Genomic DNA, 15,605 nt, shown 5'->3' with positions numbered 1-15,605 from the left:
CATTTAAATAGTGATCTCTTCTATATGCCATGGCTTTTTAAATGGTTTACTGTTTGTCATCAGACCAGAGAACTTTGCTCATCTTACACTGAAGCCATAAGTAAATAGCTGAAATCAGTCCTGGTTCGGCAAATCAAGGAGCACTGTTCAATGAAAATTAAAATGTGTATTACTGCTGTTGTGTAATGCATCAGGGTCACTGTAAGCAGGGCTTTGGAGCTGTGCTCTGGCTCCGCTCCAGCTCCAGGCAAAAACCTGCAGCTCCACTGCTCCGGAGCTGGTCCACGCTCCCGCTCCGGGCTCCGCTCCAAAGCCCTGACTGTAAGCCTTCCTTTTTGACTTGAATCAGCTGAGGCAAGGCTTCAGCTAAAAAATAAACATGAAAAATTGTAAAGACCTGAACTGGGTTGACATATTAAGATGAGACTTCTGATGTTTGTATACCTGTGGGAGTGGATTCTTGGGAGCTTGTGCCATGGGTGGATTCGGGTAATGCAATCTTTCTTTTTACTCCCAATTAGTTCATTTTGTGGTGTTCATTTAACTGTACAAAGAAAAAATTATAGAGTTACTTTTGCAAGTGTGTGTCTTTTCCAGAGTATCCTAAGGTGCCTTCAGAGGCTCAGTTGAGATGCTTCTGTTGCATGCTTCTCCTGTGAAAATATTCCTTTTAAGAGCCTGTCTTGTAAACAGTTGTCCCAGATTTTTAACTGAAATCTACCCATCCTTAGAATGATAAATGTAGTAGCGCACTGCAACTGAAACAGCGGATATCTTTGGGAGTGAGGTGGTGAAATACTAAAGAGGTTCAGACAATGACCATTGTCTGAAATTCCTTTTTGAAAGAGAGTACTTTATCTATACCCGTTTGAGTGATGAATGTCTATAGGAATGGGTCCTGTGCTTATTGGTATTTTATAAGAAACCTACATAGGCACTGTATTCTAGTTGGGTTGACTTGTGACTGAAAAATGAGATTCATTTTGGTGGTTGCCATAACAATCAGATTGTTGTGTGAAAAAATGTTTGTAGCTTTCACTGGAGTGAGTTGACAACACTGGGATACCTCGTCCCAAATTAAAATGACTGTTTCCAGACCTGAAAAATGATGTCTGCTTAACTTTTTCCAAGACACAGCTTGGCAGGCTCCTACAGATGACCCTGAAGATCTGCAAGATTCTAAAAATGTCTTTACCACTTAATTTTAAAATGTCAGCCTTGAGTTCAAGTTAATAGGGATAAACCAGGATGCTGAAGTGAATTCCACCAGCACCAATCTATTGCACATATTCACAAAGTGAAGAGAGCAAGACAGTCTAAAGAGGAAGAATGTAAATGTGATGCAAAAAGAACAGGAGTACTTGTGGCACCTTAGAGACTAACATTTATTAGAGCATAAGCTTTCGTGGGCTACAACCCACTTCTTCGGATGCATATAGAGTGAAACATATATTGAGGAGAGATATATACACACATACAGAGAGCATGAACAGGTGGGAGTTGTCTTACCAACTCTGAGAGGCCAATTAAGTAAGAGAAAAAAAACTTTTGAAGTGATAATCAAGATGGCTCAGTACAGACAGTTTGATAAGAAGCAAGTGTGAAAATACTTACAAGGGGAGATAGATTCAATGTTTGTAATGGCTCAGCCATTCCCAGTCTTTATTTAATCCTGTGTTGATTGTGTCTAGTTTGTCTAGTTTGCATATCCTGGGTCAGAACCTATCCTTGTAACAAAGCCCGATGCCAACTCTGTCCACATATCTATTCAAGTGACATCATCATAGGGCCTAATCACATCAGCCATACCATCAGGGGCTCGTTCACCTGCACATCTACCAATGTGATATATGCCATCATGTGCCAGCAATGCCCCTCTGCCATGTACATTGGCCAAACCGGACAGTCTCTACGCAAAAGAATTAATGGACACAAATCTGACATCAGGAATCATAATACTCAAAAACCAGTGGGAGAACACTTTAACCTGTCTGGCCATTCTATGACAGACCTGCGGGTGGCTATCTTAAAACAGAAAAACTTCAAAAACAGACTCCAACGAGAGACTGCTGAGCTGGAATTGATATGCAAACTAGACACAATCAACTCAGGATTAAATAAGGACTGGGAATGGCTGAGCCATTACAAACATTGAATCTATCTCCCCTTGTAAGTATTTTCACACTTGCTTCTTATCAAACTGTCTGTACTGAGCTATCTTGATTATCACTTCAAAAGTTTTTTTTCTCTTACTTAATTGGCCTCTCAGAGTTGGTAAGACAACTCCCACCTGTTCATGCTCTCTGTATGTGTGTATATATATCTCCTCAATATATGTTTCACTCTATATGCATCCGAAGAAGTGGGTTGTAGCCCACGAAAGCTTATGCTCTAATAAATTTGTTAGTCTCTAAGGTGCCACAAGTACTCCTGTTCTTTTTGCGGATACAGACTAACACGGCTGCTACTCTGAAATGTGATGCAAGAGTCTAGACATGCAGTCACTCTATTGTACATGTCTCAGTGTTGACATATTAAAGTTTAAACAAGGCCTACAAAATCTGAACTTCAATAAACAAAATGATGCTCATTACCCTCTCACCTCCAACAGCCAACTGCAGTGACACAAGTCTTGTATTTTCTGAAATCCATAGTGCTTCTGCAGAAGTTTCACATAGGTGCTTCAAGACCTATTGAAGAAAGGAGGTTAGTATGGTTGAGTGACCTGTAGACCCAAAGCATAGGTGCTCCCTAGATTTGTTAGCCTCTGGTATGCCTTTGGATGTAGCCATGTAACTGTATCTGAATCTCTACTCTTTGAACAGTGTGTGTATTTGAAACCTGCGGTTGTGAATTCCATCCATCTTTCTGATGGATAGGCACAGACTGAAGCTCCTAATAAATTCCTTGTTTCATTTTACAACCAGTTGGGGGCGGGAATTTTTCCTAAAACAGGCAGAAAGTATTACTGAAGACTGTGTAATAGACTTTGTATCAAGAATACTAGCTTTGGGGCAAAGCCCAGGGAATCATCAAGTAACTTAAATGACTTGCCTGGAGGAACCTGAATTCAAGCATATGGTCTAGAAGGGGCTTAATGCCTGAAGGATTGTATCAGGCTTCTCCATTGCTTCCTTCAACTACTATCAGCCATATGTAATAATGGTGTGGAAGCTAGTTTGTTCTGTCAGTTTTGCTTACTTGCAGCTCCATTCTCTCCATTGTCTGTCTCCAGTAGTTACTAGGATAACAAAGTCCCAGTTTCCTTTAAGTTTCTAAGACTCCTGTAAATTGTTAGCTCATCTGCTTAGGAGTAGAACTTCTTGGTTCCTTTAGGGCTTTCTAATGCTCTCCCAGGTACATGCAGTTCTTTAAATCGTAACCTAGCAATGGCCATTTCTAGGCCTTAATGTATTAAAGAAATGACAGAGACTCACTGCCTCCACCTGGCTGGCTTATCCAACCACACTGTAGATGGAGGAAATGGTTCCTTTGTTTTTAGAAGGGCTTGCATGGCAGCACTTTAACATTTAGTTCAACTGAAATATGCAGCATGTACAAACTGTCACTTCTCTACTTCAGGAGCATTAAGTTACTCATACTGAAAATCTCATTGGGAACACCCAAACTTTGCCCAACCATAGTCCCCATTAGCAGTTTGTCAGGAGCCACACCTTTAATACCTGTGGAGGCCATAGGTTACAACATGCAATGCTTCCTTTCGGTCTAAGCTTTCTTCCACTTGAATGAAGATGGAACATTGACTCCTAGGACTGGTAATCGCCATGGTTCACAGATGTTTCTATTTAATGGTTGATAACTTTAACAGATCTGTTGAACTCTGAATGTTTTAGCTGAGCGAAAAGCTAATTTGATTATGATGTATTGTACCTGATCTTTCAGCCCCAAATATACAATAAAAAGAATGATTTCTCCTTTGAAACTTGCAGACCCTGTTGTATGGATACCCTTGTTTGGTTAAAAAAAACCATCCAGAACCAAAACTGTTTTTGTTCTCTGGTCTTTGAATGTTTTAATTAACATGATAACACCAACTGACCAATAATGTGCTAATCTTACCTCGAGTACTTCATTAGCCTGTTTTTCTAGCTCCTATGAAAAGAAAAATATTAAAAGTAAAAAGACTGACTGCTCTGATTGAATTAGTCTGCTTTAATTAGTCTTTTTGAACTGTGCTGTCTGAAACTGCACTTAATTAGCTTTTTTGTAAAGTGGGATTGATTATACCAGAGACTCTGTGTGCACATTTACATTACCATCTTATAAACTTAAGCTCTGTATTCTGGTAGGTTTTCTCCTGGGGTTTGTTTTGAATATTGTAGAAGGAACTAGTTTGCAAACCTCTCCTGTGGCATTGCTGTCTTACAATTTGGCTGGTGGTGGTGGTTAGTCAGCCTCTCTCTAGTACTATAGGAACTCGTGTGGGCACTCATCATATGCAAGAAGAGCTATGTGGTGATGACCGGCTCAGTGCATGTTCACCTTCTGACCTTCCGTTCACAATGTCATAATAGACTCAGTGGGATCTGTGGCACCAGCCTTACCAGATTGCCATACACAGATTGTTTCTAGTCCAGACGCATAATACACTCGCCCCATCTCTCCACGAGGAAAGTGGAAGAAAGAGATTTTATTCTTCCATTAACAAAAGCGAGATGCCAGAGTGAGTATGCTTCTGCAAGGCTGTGTTCAACATATGTTTTGGATGAAAGAGCTCCTGTACAGAGTAACTTTCCACGTTGAGCTGTTTGTCTTCAGCCAGTGCAGCAAAATTGGGGGTTCTTTAAAGACATTTATCTCTAGTCCTTTTCAACGTGAAGACCAGAAAAGCTCTCAACTCCATGCATGTCTATATCTCCTAAACCAGTTTCCTTTAGCTAACCAAGTGGTGTGTATGTTGGAATGAACACTTCTGGAACATCTTGTTACTTTTATGAAGTATGTTTTGACGTTTTAAAATGAATAAAACAGATTTTTATTAGGTGTAATGACAAGAAGACATTGTTCCTTTGGGATTTTTTAAGGAGGGATGGCCAAATTTTGCAGCCCACAGGACCGCTTTGGCAGCCTTCCAGGAGCTGGAGGGCAGCACCCAATTTGTATTAGTTAGTGATAAATGTTATTGCATGTGCATGTAGCCATAATATTTGCTTGCACTTAAACAGTCTCTTCCTTGACAGGTGCATGGAAATTGCGGCTGCTCTGAGTTTTGTTAATAAAAACCTACCATGGGTTGGTTTTGCCATCACCCACTGGTTACAGGGAGCTCATGGGCTGACCCTTTTGGGAGCTATTGTACCATGGCCTATGGAGGAGGTATCATTACAGGTGCAGACTCTGGCAGGGACACGTGGAGGAGTCTGAGGGGCTTTTCTCATCAGTCCGAGAGGAGCAATGAGCAATTTCTTATCTCCACTTGGCAGTGGTTTATGTCAGGTCTGTCACCCTTCATTTTCAATGCATGTAGGGGCCATAGGAACACGTGCCAAGGAGTGAGATGATTTGGTTTGCAGGACTATTGGTACGCTGGTGACACTGCACCTTGTCCGTTTCAACAGACACAGACGGTGTCTTGAAGTGACTGAGACTTCTGGGTGAAAGAGAGCTAGCTGAAGCACAGTAGAGATTAGAGGTGGTGTTAGCTGGTTGAAGGAATCAGAGAAGATACTAGAGACTATATCTGTCCTTGGATTGGAGGGATGGGGCTTCAATCAGTATATAGGTCAATGGATAATAGAATGACTGTAAATGCTGCATTTGGGCCTCTGTCTTTTGCAGTACTGGCTCCTGCAGCTGCCTGTAATAATGATAAAAATCAAAACCAGAGGTTTTATTTATTACGTGAATCATGCAGTCACTGTTATGCAGAATTCAATGTAAAGACTCTTTCTATGCCTCCTACCCTGCTACCGAAGCATCACTTTGTGCTACAAGTTGAACACTCCCACACCACAAAGTCAGAGGTGCTTGCTTCAGAAGTTAGTTCCAGTATTCTATATGCTTGCCTCTTGGCTACTTGGATCCAGGACTTGGTCCACTTAGCCCTTATTCTGTGGAACTTTTTGCATCATATTGCTTGTTCAGAGACTTTCTGTGACCCCACAGTCTTTGCACAAGGCAAAACTCTCATTAAAAGGCTCCAGGTTCAGATCCCTTGAGTAGTTAACCCCCCCCCCCTCCCATTTTGAACATGTTGTTAAAAGAACCCTAACTAGACTGCACATGGCTGCATGTAAGGGGTGCCTTCATTTGGACATGTATAAGGATAAATACCTCACTCTAGGAGCCTTGTATCAGGCTAGCTTTTGCAAGAAAGCAGGTTGCTCAGCAGTAGCGAATGCTTATCCTGGATTCTGGTGATATAGCATATGAAATGCATCTGTGGTAGCACTACAGAGGCTGGAAGTATATACAACAATCCCTGCTGGTTTGTGTTCTCATGAACTCGGGCCCCACCCTTGACCTCTACAATAGATTTAATTGGCCAAGTGTCTGGAAGCAAAGCAGCTCCATTAGTTGCTACATTGTATAAATGTATTCAGAGTTTGGCACCGGCATATTTATGTTCCCTTCTTTCCAACGCAGACTGCAAATGTGCACTTTGTTGAAACCAGTCTATTAATTTTTAAACTGCCTAGAGCTACAAATCGCTATGGGTGGCGCACATTTGTGGTTGCAGCCCAAAACAGCTGGAATAAGCTATCTATTCCATTGAAACAAGAACCCACATACTTGGATTTAAGAAGCTCTTAATCCCTTCCTTTAAACCTTGTCACTGTAAAGTGGGCAGTTGGTTTCAGGTCAGTGTTGTCTGCTATCTTAAATTAAATGCCCTGAAAAAGTAAGACTATATATGATAGCTGTCTCTCTGGGATGGTTACAGTAAGTACCTGCTTACCTATGGCCCCAGGCCTTACCAGGCAGGCAAGCACGTGGCATATTAGTGTACGTGGAGGGTTTGCTTGCACTGTACATACGTGATTCTTCGAAGAATGGTAAATAGGGACATTATGTAAGCACTGTTCCTTGGAATGAGATCACTTGAAATTCCATTCATTGATGGATTTTTAATGTAAGGAGTATGTATTTATGGAAGCAAGATGGTTTGTAGGTCATTACATTGGTTGATTTATGGTGCTGGATAGTTGGACTGTAAGCAGATCAAAATCAGTGCAGTTTAGAAGATCTTGCATCTTCCAGTATCACTAGCTATTTCCAATTTGTTTGGATATATATAATAAAGGACCAGAAGTGAACATTTATCTGAGGATTAGGCAGGTTTGCTATAGGATGAGAAAACTAATGTATTGGGGGAGATTTTCAAAGGCTAATGGAAGTTAGGTGCATTAGAAATCTCCTTAGTATATTTGGCAGAACTGCACAAATTTATACTAATATCAGACAAATAGCAATAGATACTACCAGTAACATCTAAGAACTACAGTAATAAGTGTGCTAGAAATACACAGACCTGTGTGCGCACAGGTGCACACCCTTAGATTTTAAAGCTTCTAAATTCACATGACACGTGTACTGTTTAATATCTATATATGTTTGGCAATATTCCTTTAAATGTAAACATAATTCCTCCCTTAACTAACCCACACACTTCTTGCAGTTTAATAAACAATGTTCCTCTGGGGCAGGAGAAGTGCGCTGTGCTTCTCAGCTGTGCATCTCCTGTAGCATCAATGAACTGAGACTTACTGATTTGAAGAGAGAAATTGGCCAAAAAGGAGATAGCTACGAGAATCAGGTCTCTATCCCTCAGCAGCCTCACTTCGGCAGCATGTGTTTTGTGGGGTTTGCACTCATTCTTAAGATTATACTGGAAAGAAAAAAAATGCTGTAGCACCCACCCCACTCCAGTTCCACCACTGCACGCCCCAGAACTGTCTGCAGTTGGAACCCCGCCACAATCCACGTGCATTACAGGAAGTTTGCCGTAGTTTGTTCAGCCCCCACTGAAGGGGGCCCCTGACGTAGGAATTTAAAATGATTCATTTGTTGGGCACTCAAGCCCTAGGCTTCAGCTTACAGCTCGCTAGTGTATTCTGCCAAACTGCTCTTTAATATGTAATGGTTCTTGAAGTCAAACGCTGTGTTCTGTCTTATCTCTCTTGGAACAAACCTGCTGCCTACCTAGATTTATTTCCCATTTCTGGTATTTTTATAATTCCACTACTATTGATATATGACTGTGTCTATCAACATAAGATATTATACAGATTATATGTATATGTAGTTGTAAGTTCTTTGAGGCGGGGGGACTGCACCTTCTAATGTGTCTGCAGGACATCTACCTCAGTCTTAACTGAGGCCTCTGAGTGCTAAAAAATTGATTAGCTAATTCTAGCTAGCTGACCTAGCATCTACTTCCGTCTCTAACTTCTTCTGATGTTCATGCTGATTCAAATCTTTTTCAAAGCCCGTTTTTTCCTAGAGATGCACAATAGTCTCGCTATAACATGCATGATTGCATGAACCACTTTACCGTACAGTGTCTGCTCACTAAGGACTGAACTGAGGCCAAACAGACAGTGTCACTTGATTTCACTCTGTGATCTTTCAACTTGGGTCTTAAACATTTTGCAGACTCCATTTTGCTCTAACTTTGTCCGTGGTATTAGAGAGGACGTGGCATCTGGCTTTTTTCACAACTGTTTAGGACAAGAGATGAAGGTTATTCATGTTCAATTTAGTTTTACTAGCTGGTGACAATCTCCTTTTACTCAACTCCGGTGCAGTACTTAGAGAAATACAGGTTCCCAGCATACTGAGAATTCAGAGCACTTACATACGCTGTGTTTGGAATATATCTGCAGATTTGTATTTCCTACAGGCAGCATACAACTTTGCCAGTGGGCTCCTGAAAGCTCCAGGATTTTGTGGAGACTAGTCTGTTTCCATCAGCCTTTCATTCATAATTCCATTATGGCCATCAAGTCATTCATTTTTATTCCCACTGGCTCTGTACTTTGTGTTAACAAACAAGTAAGGAAAACCTGCAAAATTCTACTTGCCCCAGGAGAATTAAATACCATTCCTTTATTATTATTATTCATGAGGAGTAGAGTGCATGAGCAGATGTGTGTCAGGGCTAGTCAATTTTGAAAGGCTGGATATGTTCAAGTGTTGCAAGCTCCTCCATTCACGTACCCTCACTCTGTTCCGTCCCTGCCAGATACTTGGAAGGTCTCCTGCTCCATTGTACTCCCTGTCTTCAGATGACTTACTCCAGTATCAAGTCACAATGCCAAAGTTCGTTATTTGTAAACACTGTTAAAAAAAAATGTATAAAATTGTCATATTTTTGTTTCCTACTTTGTCAAAAAGGAGTTGGGGCAGGAAGAACTTTTCACCCCAGTGGAAGTCAGTGGAACTTTGCGGGATGGATTGTTTACTTTTGTGGAGGAAAATTGATAATTAGATGAGAAAGGTGTAAAACAAACAGTTCCAAGGGGGGACACAAGTCACACAAGTCAGCATCCTCTAATTGTTCCATTATTCCAAATGCCTTTTTCGTGTCGGAAGGTTGCTTCTGAGGGGATCTCTGAAGGTTGGGGAAGCAGTTAGATTGGAAGATGTGATATGTTTCAATGGCCTTGCTCCTGAAAACTTCACTGTTGGCTGGGCTTTTCTGATGGGCTGTGTGTCTGGGTGCAAAACAAAAAAAGATGTTAAGTTCCCTTTTTTTATTGATAGGAAAGAATGCATCTTCACCATTGATCCATCAACTGCCAGGGACCTTGATGATGCCTTGTCCTGCAAACAACTTCCTGATGGTATGACATGTATCTTACAAAATACTCTCCCAGTGTTTATTTTTAGCATTTGGCACACACATTCATGTTTAATTTTCCGTGCAAACCTGTTCTTCTTAAATGAGAGTAGAGTATTAAACAAGTTTTATTTTCTTCTTTTAATTGCTCTATTTCTGAAACCTCTTAAAGCAGAACTCTTTAAACTGTATTCTTAACTCTTGGCATCGGTATATGCGGAACCAACATGACTGTCATAATAAGAGTTGTAACTTTATCTGAGTTGTATCTGTCTTCTTCAGTCTTTGTGGGAGTTATATCTACTGGGCTAATAGACCTCATTTGGGTTTTAAGTTTTAGTAGAACTGCATGATCTGGGATACGCTGTACCTGGATAAAAGAACATGATACCTTTTTGAAGGTCCTTGTTGGCTGAAATTCCCTCTTGGTATTTATTGCGGGAAAACTCGTAATACTTGCATGAGCAGTTTGTACCTCTTGAACTTGCATTTCGCTCTTGCTATTTGCCTTTTAAGTTTTCTGTTTTGCCTAGTCTCGACTTGAAACTATTATACAATAGAACCTCAGAGTTGCGAACACCAGAATTACTAACTGACCAGTCAACCACATGCTTCATTTGGAACCAGAAGTACACAATCAGGCAGCAGCAGAGATGGGAGGGGGGGAAAAAAAAAGTAAATACAGTACAGTACTGTGTTAAATGTAAACTTCTAAAAAAAAAATAAAGGGAAAGCAGCATTTTTCTTCTGCACAGTAAAGTTTGATAGCTGTATTAAGTCACTGTTCAGTTGTAAACTTTTGAAAGACTAGCCATCACGTCTTGTTCAGAGTTACAAACATTTCAGAGTTATGTACAACCTCCATTCCCGAGGTGTTCGTAACTCTGAGGTTCTACTGTACAGTAAACCTGCAGGACAAAACATTCCATGTGCCAAATCCTGAAGATTTGACTTTTAGAGCTTCCCATTTGAATACCTGCACTGCCAAACAAGTAGTGGATGGACTTGAGAGAGCTCTGTTTAATTCAGAAAAGCTTCCATAGTGCATTTGATTTAGAAATATGGCATGATGATCATATTCATGTTAATGCAGATAATAAAGTCTCTATATTGTTTCTTTGAGATCATCTGATGTGATCATACTGTGATGATTCACAATAACGAGGAAGATTAGAGACGTGATTCCAAAAAAAGTTGTTGGTAGATGTGTCTCCCTCAAAGGTTTTTTGTTTTTGAGTAACACAGCCCATAAATTCTCATGTCATTCAGACCCAGGTACAGTATAGTATAACAGGGCAATAAAACAGAGATACAAGATCACAGATGAAAGGAAATGTGAGGCCAGTAAAATTATTTCTAATTATATTGTATGCTAGCAGTTCTGAAGCAAAGTTAAATAACAATATTGTCTTACTACCAGTCTGCACGAAACACTAGCAGATTTTTTAAATAGTCTTCAAAAAGTCCAGACTCTCTTCTGTTAACACTATTGCTTCGTTGTCTTTTGAGCCATCTGTAAATTTATAGTGAAACTGCAAATTTCAGCGCATTCAGAACTAAAATGTGAAACTCTGGGCACTTTTGCGTTGAGACTGTATTGATCAGATTTGTAAGGATTTTAAAAGCAACTGCTCCATTGAGCCATTCAATGTAATAGCTCCTGGTTTATATGTCTGCATATTTCTCTCATCCATAAAATGTTCAGGAGAAGGCATTTAAGGGGAATATCTACCTAGACTGGAATTTCTTCTTCCCAGCGAAAGTCCGCAGATCCATTCCAATGGGTCTTGTACCTGCTTGCAGCTCCTTGGAGACAGATACATGACCCATCAGTCATGTCAAGCTAGGAGTGGCCCCACTATTGAGGATGGATACAGAACTGGTTAAAGGGGAGACTACAATGGGTCATACTGAGGACGTTTACTAGTGGAGTCTTGAAACCAATTTTATTTAGATAGCTCTGCTTCCAGTCCAGCATGTCTGGGCTGGGCTGGCACAGCAACTGGCTAAGCACGAAACGGATGGGACCAGGAGAGTGGTGTTTACAGCCCAAGGTCTATGAGTAGAGTAGGAGGGTGGGGTCCCCTAGCCATCACTGGACCTATTTGCATTCAGAATTCAGTGAAATTACTCATGTCTTATTCCAGATGAAGAGAACAATAGGTCACAGCTTCAGTCATGCTCTGTCTTCCATGGCCAAAAGCGCGATTGTTTCTTTCGGTTCCCAATGTTCTCCAGTACAATAATAAATTTAAAAATCAGAATCAAGGCAAGTGGCCTCATATTGTCCAAGAAGGTCCCAGTTCTTATATCCAATTCAGGTGGCCACCACTGCTCAGTGCTGCCTCCTGTGCAAGAGGAATCCACTCTCAAGGACCAAAATTCCGGACACAAGCCCAGAGAAATTAAATCTAGCTACGTGATATTTGAGAGGTTCCTGTTAAATTAGGGGGTTTGGATTTGTTCGTAACACACCTGTATTCCACACATGGCATCTTCGAGGGCCCAGTCTATAGGTAAGGCCTAGTGCTAAATCATTATCATGGGCCTTTGCAGTCAAGGCAAAGGCAAACAATATATATACACACACACTTATTGTTATTGAAGGTCTTACAGTAAAGTCTTAATATGAGCCTAAATCAGACTCTAAAATCCAAGTGGTAGCTATTTCCAGCTCACCAGTGGCAGCAAGCAGGAGCCAGATTGTCCTCTAATCCAGACATAAGCTTTCTAAGGTCTGCCTCGCTTTTCACCTGTACGTCAATAGAGCTCCACTTGGGGAGCTAACTCTTGTACAGAGTGCCCAGGTGAAGCACCCCTTTGATTCCTTGTCAGGAGTGCCCTGAGAATTTCTCTCTTTAAGGGATGTCATCCTGGTTGCAATTACTTGGGCAAGTATCTTTTTCAGTTGTGCAAGTCTTATCCGGGAACAGCAGAACTGCCTCTCGCATGAGGGCAAAGTTTTGCTAAGAGTTAATGCAGCCTTATTCCAAAAATAAACCCAGTTATAAGAAATTATTGTTTTTTTTTCATCTTTTTTTTTGTCCATATGTGAAAAAAATTTAAAAACACACCTGGCACATTCTTGATGTCAGAAGAGCTCTAAAAATCGCTATTGAATGCAGTACCCAATTCAGAAAATCTCTCTGGTGGTCTGCATCACCCATCATAAATAATAAAGAAAAAAAAACCCCACTTGCCAAGGCTTTAGATATTGGTGCTTTCTAAGGCTAGAAGCCTTCTCTCCCCTTGAACATTTGTGTTAATTTATTCAGAGCGATGAAAGCTTCCTGGCCTGAAGGATCTTATGCAACGTACAAAGAGAGACATAGGGTTGTAAGTTTCACAACTGAAACCTGCGGACTTCACTAGTTCCTGTCATTGGAGGGAGACTTCTGTGTACTATGCTCACTCAGTAATTAATATATATGATTAATCTATTTCTGCAGGAGAGCCCACAGATCCATTACAATGGGAGATGCCCTCAGGGGAGGAGACAAGGAATGAATGAGGAGATAGACGCGGTAGTTTTTTGTAAATACATATTTGCTGCAGAATCTCATGGCAAAATTAGGCAGCAGTTGGGAGCTTTTCTAGGATGTATGTCAGGAAATGCACTAGTTCAATTCTGGAACCATCTTATGTTGGAAGCTGCCTTTGATTAACTGTCATGCTGCTCATTAATGATACCAAGAAATATGGAGTTAAACATACTGTTCACATCGATATATGTCTATTTTTAAAACAATCTGCCCCAATAGTTCTAAAGCTGTTACACAAATAATTTTATTTCCATACTGTACTTCGTTTAGATGGTCAACCACACTTACAGAGTAGGAGACAAATCTGAATTGCAGTTAGAGCTCTGTGAATGATGTAGAAAACATTCAGTGAATAATTGAGTTCTTAAACAAATTCATTTTCTTTGTATTTGTAGTCTTTTTGATGCTTTCTGCACATAGTCTAGTGAATGAGATTACTGGCAGCCAGCAATGTGTATCAGAACAATTAAATTCAAGCAAATATTGCTGAATGTTCATGGAAAGCAAACTTTGAACTTACAATCATCAAAATTTTCACCAGAAAAGAGAACCTAAGAATGATTCTCATCCAGTCATGGAACAGAAGCATACCATGTGACTAGTATGTCCAGTAAAACTGCTCAAATTTCAAATATTCGCCATGCTGTTTGTGGGAATTATTTGTAGACATCTGGCAGATTTCCAATAACGTATCACAGTCGGGTCAGTTGTACATGTTTGTTGGCTACTTGCTAGTGGAAACGGAGTTGATATTTGACAAATTTAAAGGCAAACAATTTCCTGCTCAGAAATTCTATGGACTGTGGTAGGAAATAATTAGCTGAAGCGAATCAGTATATTTTCGGGTATGCTGCTAGTGGGTTGTCTGTTCTCTATGTGCATTTCGTGACTCCAGTTTTGAAGTGATATTGTTAACCATGTTTACAGAGTTGCTGTGTAACATCCCTACTAGAATCCACTAAATCACATTACCCACGTCGTTTTACATGGTGATTGAAAACCACCTCAGGTCCAGTGGAACTTCTTCCCCTCTTCTCAGCCCCATGTTATTTTACAAAATCTAGTTGCTGTTATTACTGAGAGAAAAATTCCGTAACTTAAGGCTGAATCAGAGCAGAATATATCTAAACCTATTATCACCATGGTTCCCCCTTGGTCTTCTCCCCATGACACTGGTGTGCTGTATTTTGGAGCAGGGGGTCCCACACAGACACATTCACCAGATCTCCTGGGTTTTATCGTTGTAACTTTTCCAAGGTCTGTCCGTCCCTTTCCATCCTCTCTGCTAAACTCTTTCCCAGGTCTGTCATCTCATCCCTTGATTTCCTCCTCTTTAGCCTTCCTGACACTGAAGCCTCCCATCTAGTCCCTGCCAGACTCACATATGTAATTGCAGCCGTACTCACCCCTCTGTAACCCCCCTTCCCTGGCTCACAATGGCCTCTCCAATCAAGCTGGTGTCACTTGTACTTGCCTTCACTGCCTTCCATATCTTCTTAGTCTCCCTTCTCCTGTCTTCTTTTGCCTCCCTTCATGCTGCTTTTTTGGATGACCCATTCCTCATCCCCACTTCTGTGATGTCTTTTATCTTGTCCTCTATTCCTGGAATGTCCTCCTTCCTTATGAACTGTAGTGACTTATGGGTTGAATAAATCATTTAAAACCCCTTGTAACCCTCAATTCATGTTCACTAACATCTGAAGTGGCCAGACGTTCATCTTGTCTTTCAGTCCTTGTTGTTTGCCTGTAACCTGCACTGTAGGAGCTTAGTTTTCATTTTGTAAAGTGTCTTGGCACTTCTGTACTGCTTTATAAGACATAAATAATAATACTCTGGTCACCCTTTTATCCAGCTTTATCCCTCCTAGCTACTTGGTAGCTTTTGCTTAAATCTTCCCTGAGCTGGCAACAGGGGTGGCTCTAGCTTTTTTGCCACCCCAAGCACGGCAGGCAGGCTGCCTTTGGTGGCTTGCCTGCGGGAGGTCCCCGGTCCTGCGGATTTGGCGGCATGCCTGCGGGAGGTCCGCCAGTCCCGCGGCTTCGGCGTCCCTGCCGCCGAATTGCCGCCGAATCCACGGGACCGGCGGACCTTCTGCAGGCAAGCCACCGAAGGCAGCCTGAGTGCCGCCCTCGCAGGGACCGGCAGGCCACCCCCCCGCGGCTTGCCGCCCCAGGTACGCGCTTGGAGCATTGGTGCCTGGAGCCGCCGCTGGCTGGCAATACAATAATAGAGCTTTCAGCTACTCTATTTGGATCCTGCA

At 41.3% G+C, this 15,605-nt stretch overlaps 1 protein-coding gene across 1 annotated transcript in view; it reads left to right on the top strand.

The window, feature by feature from the left end:
• Nucleotides 1–15,605, top strand: part of DIS3L2 (DIS3 like 3'-5' exoribonuclease 2) — a 249,191-nt gene that overhangs the window by 105,848 nt on the left and 127,738 nt on the right. The window contains exon 11 of the mRNA XM_065410584.1: nucleotides 9,727–9,806. Coding sequence (XP_065266656.1) covers nucleotides 9,727–9,806 — 80 coding nt within the window. The remainder of the gene's footprint in view (nucleotides 1–9,726; nucleotides 9,807–15,605) is intronic.

The sequence above is a fragment of the Emys orbicularis genome, chromosome 9, assembly GCF_028017835.1.
Source record: "Emys orbicularis isolate rEmyOrb1 chromosome 9, rEmyOrb1.hap1, whole genome shotgun sequence".
Taxonomy (NCBI): domain Eukaryota; kingdom Metazoa; phylum Chordata; order Testudines; family Emydidae; genus Emys; species Emys orbicularis.
This window is presented reverse-complemented; position numbering and strand designations above follow the sequence as displayed.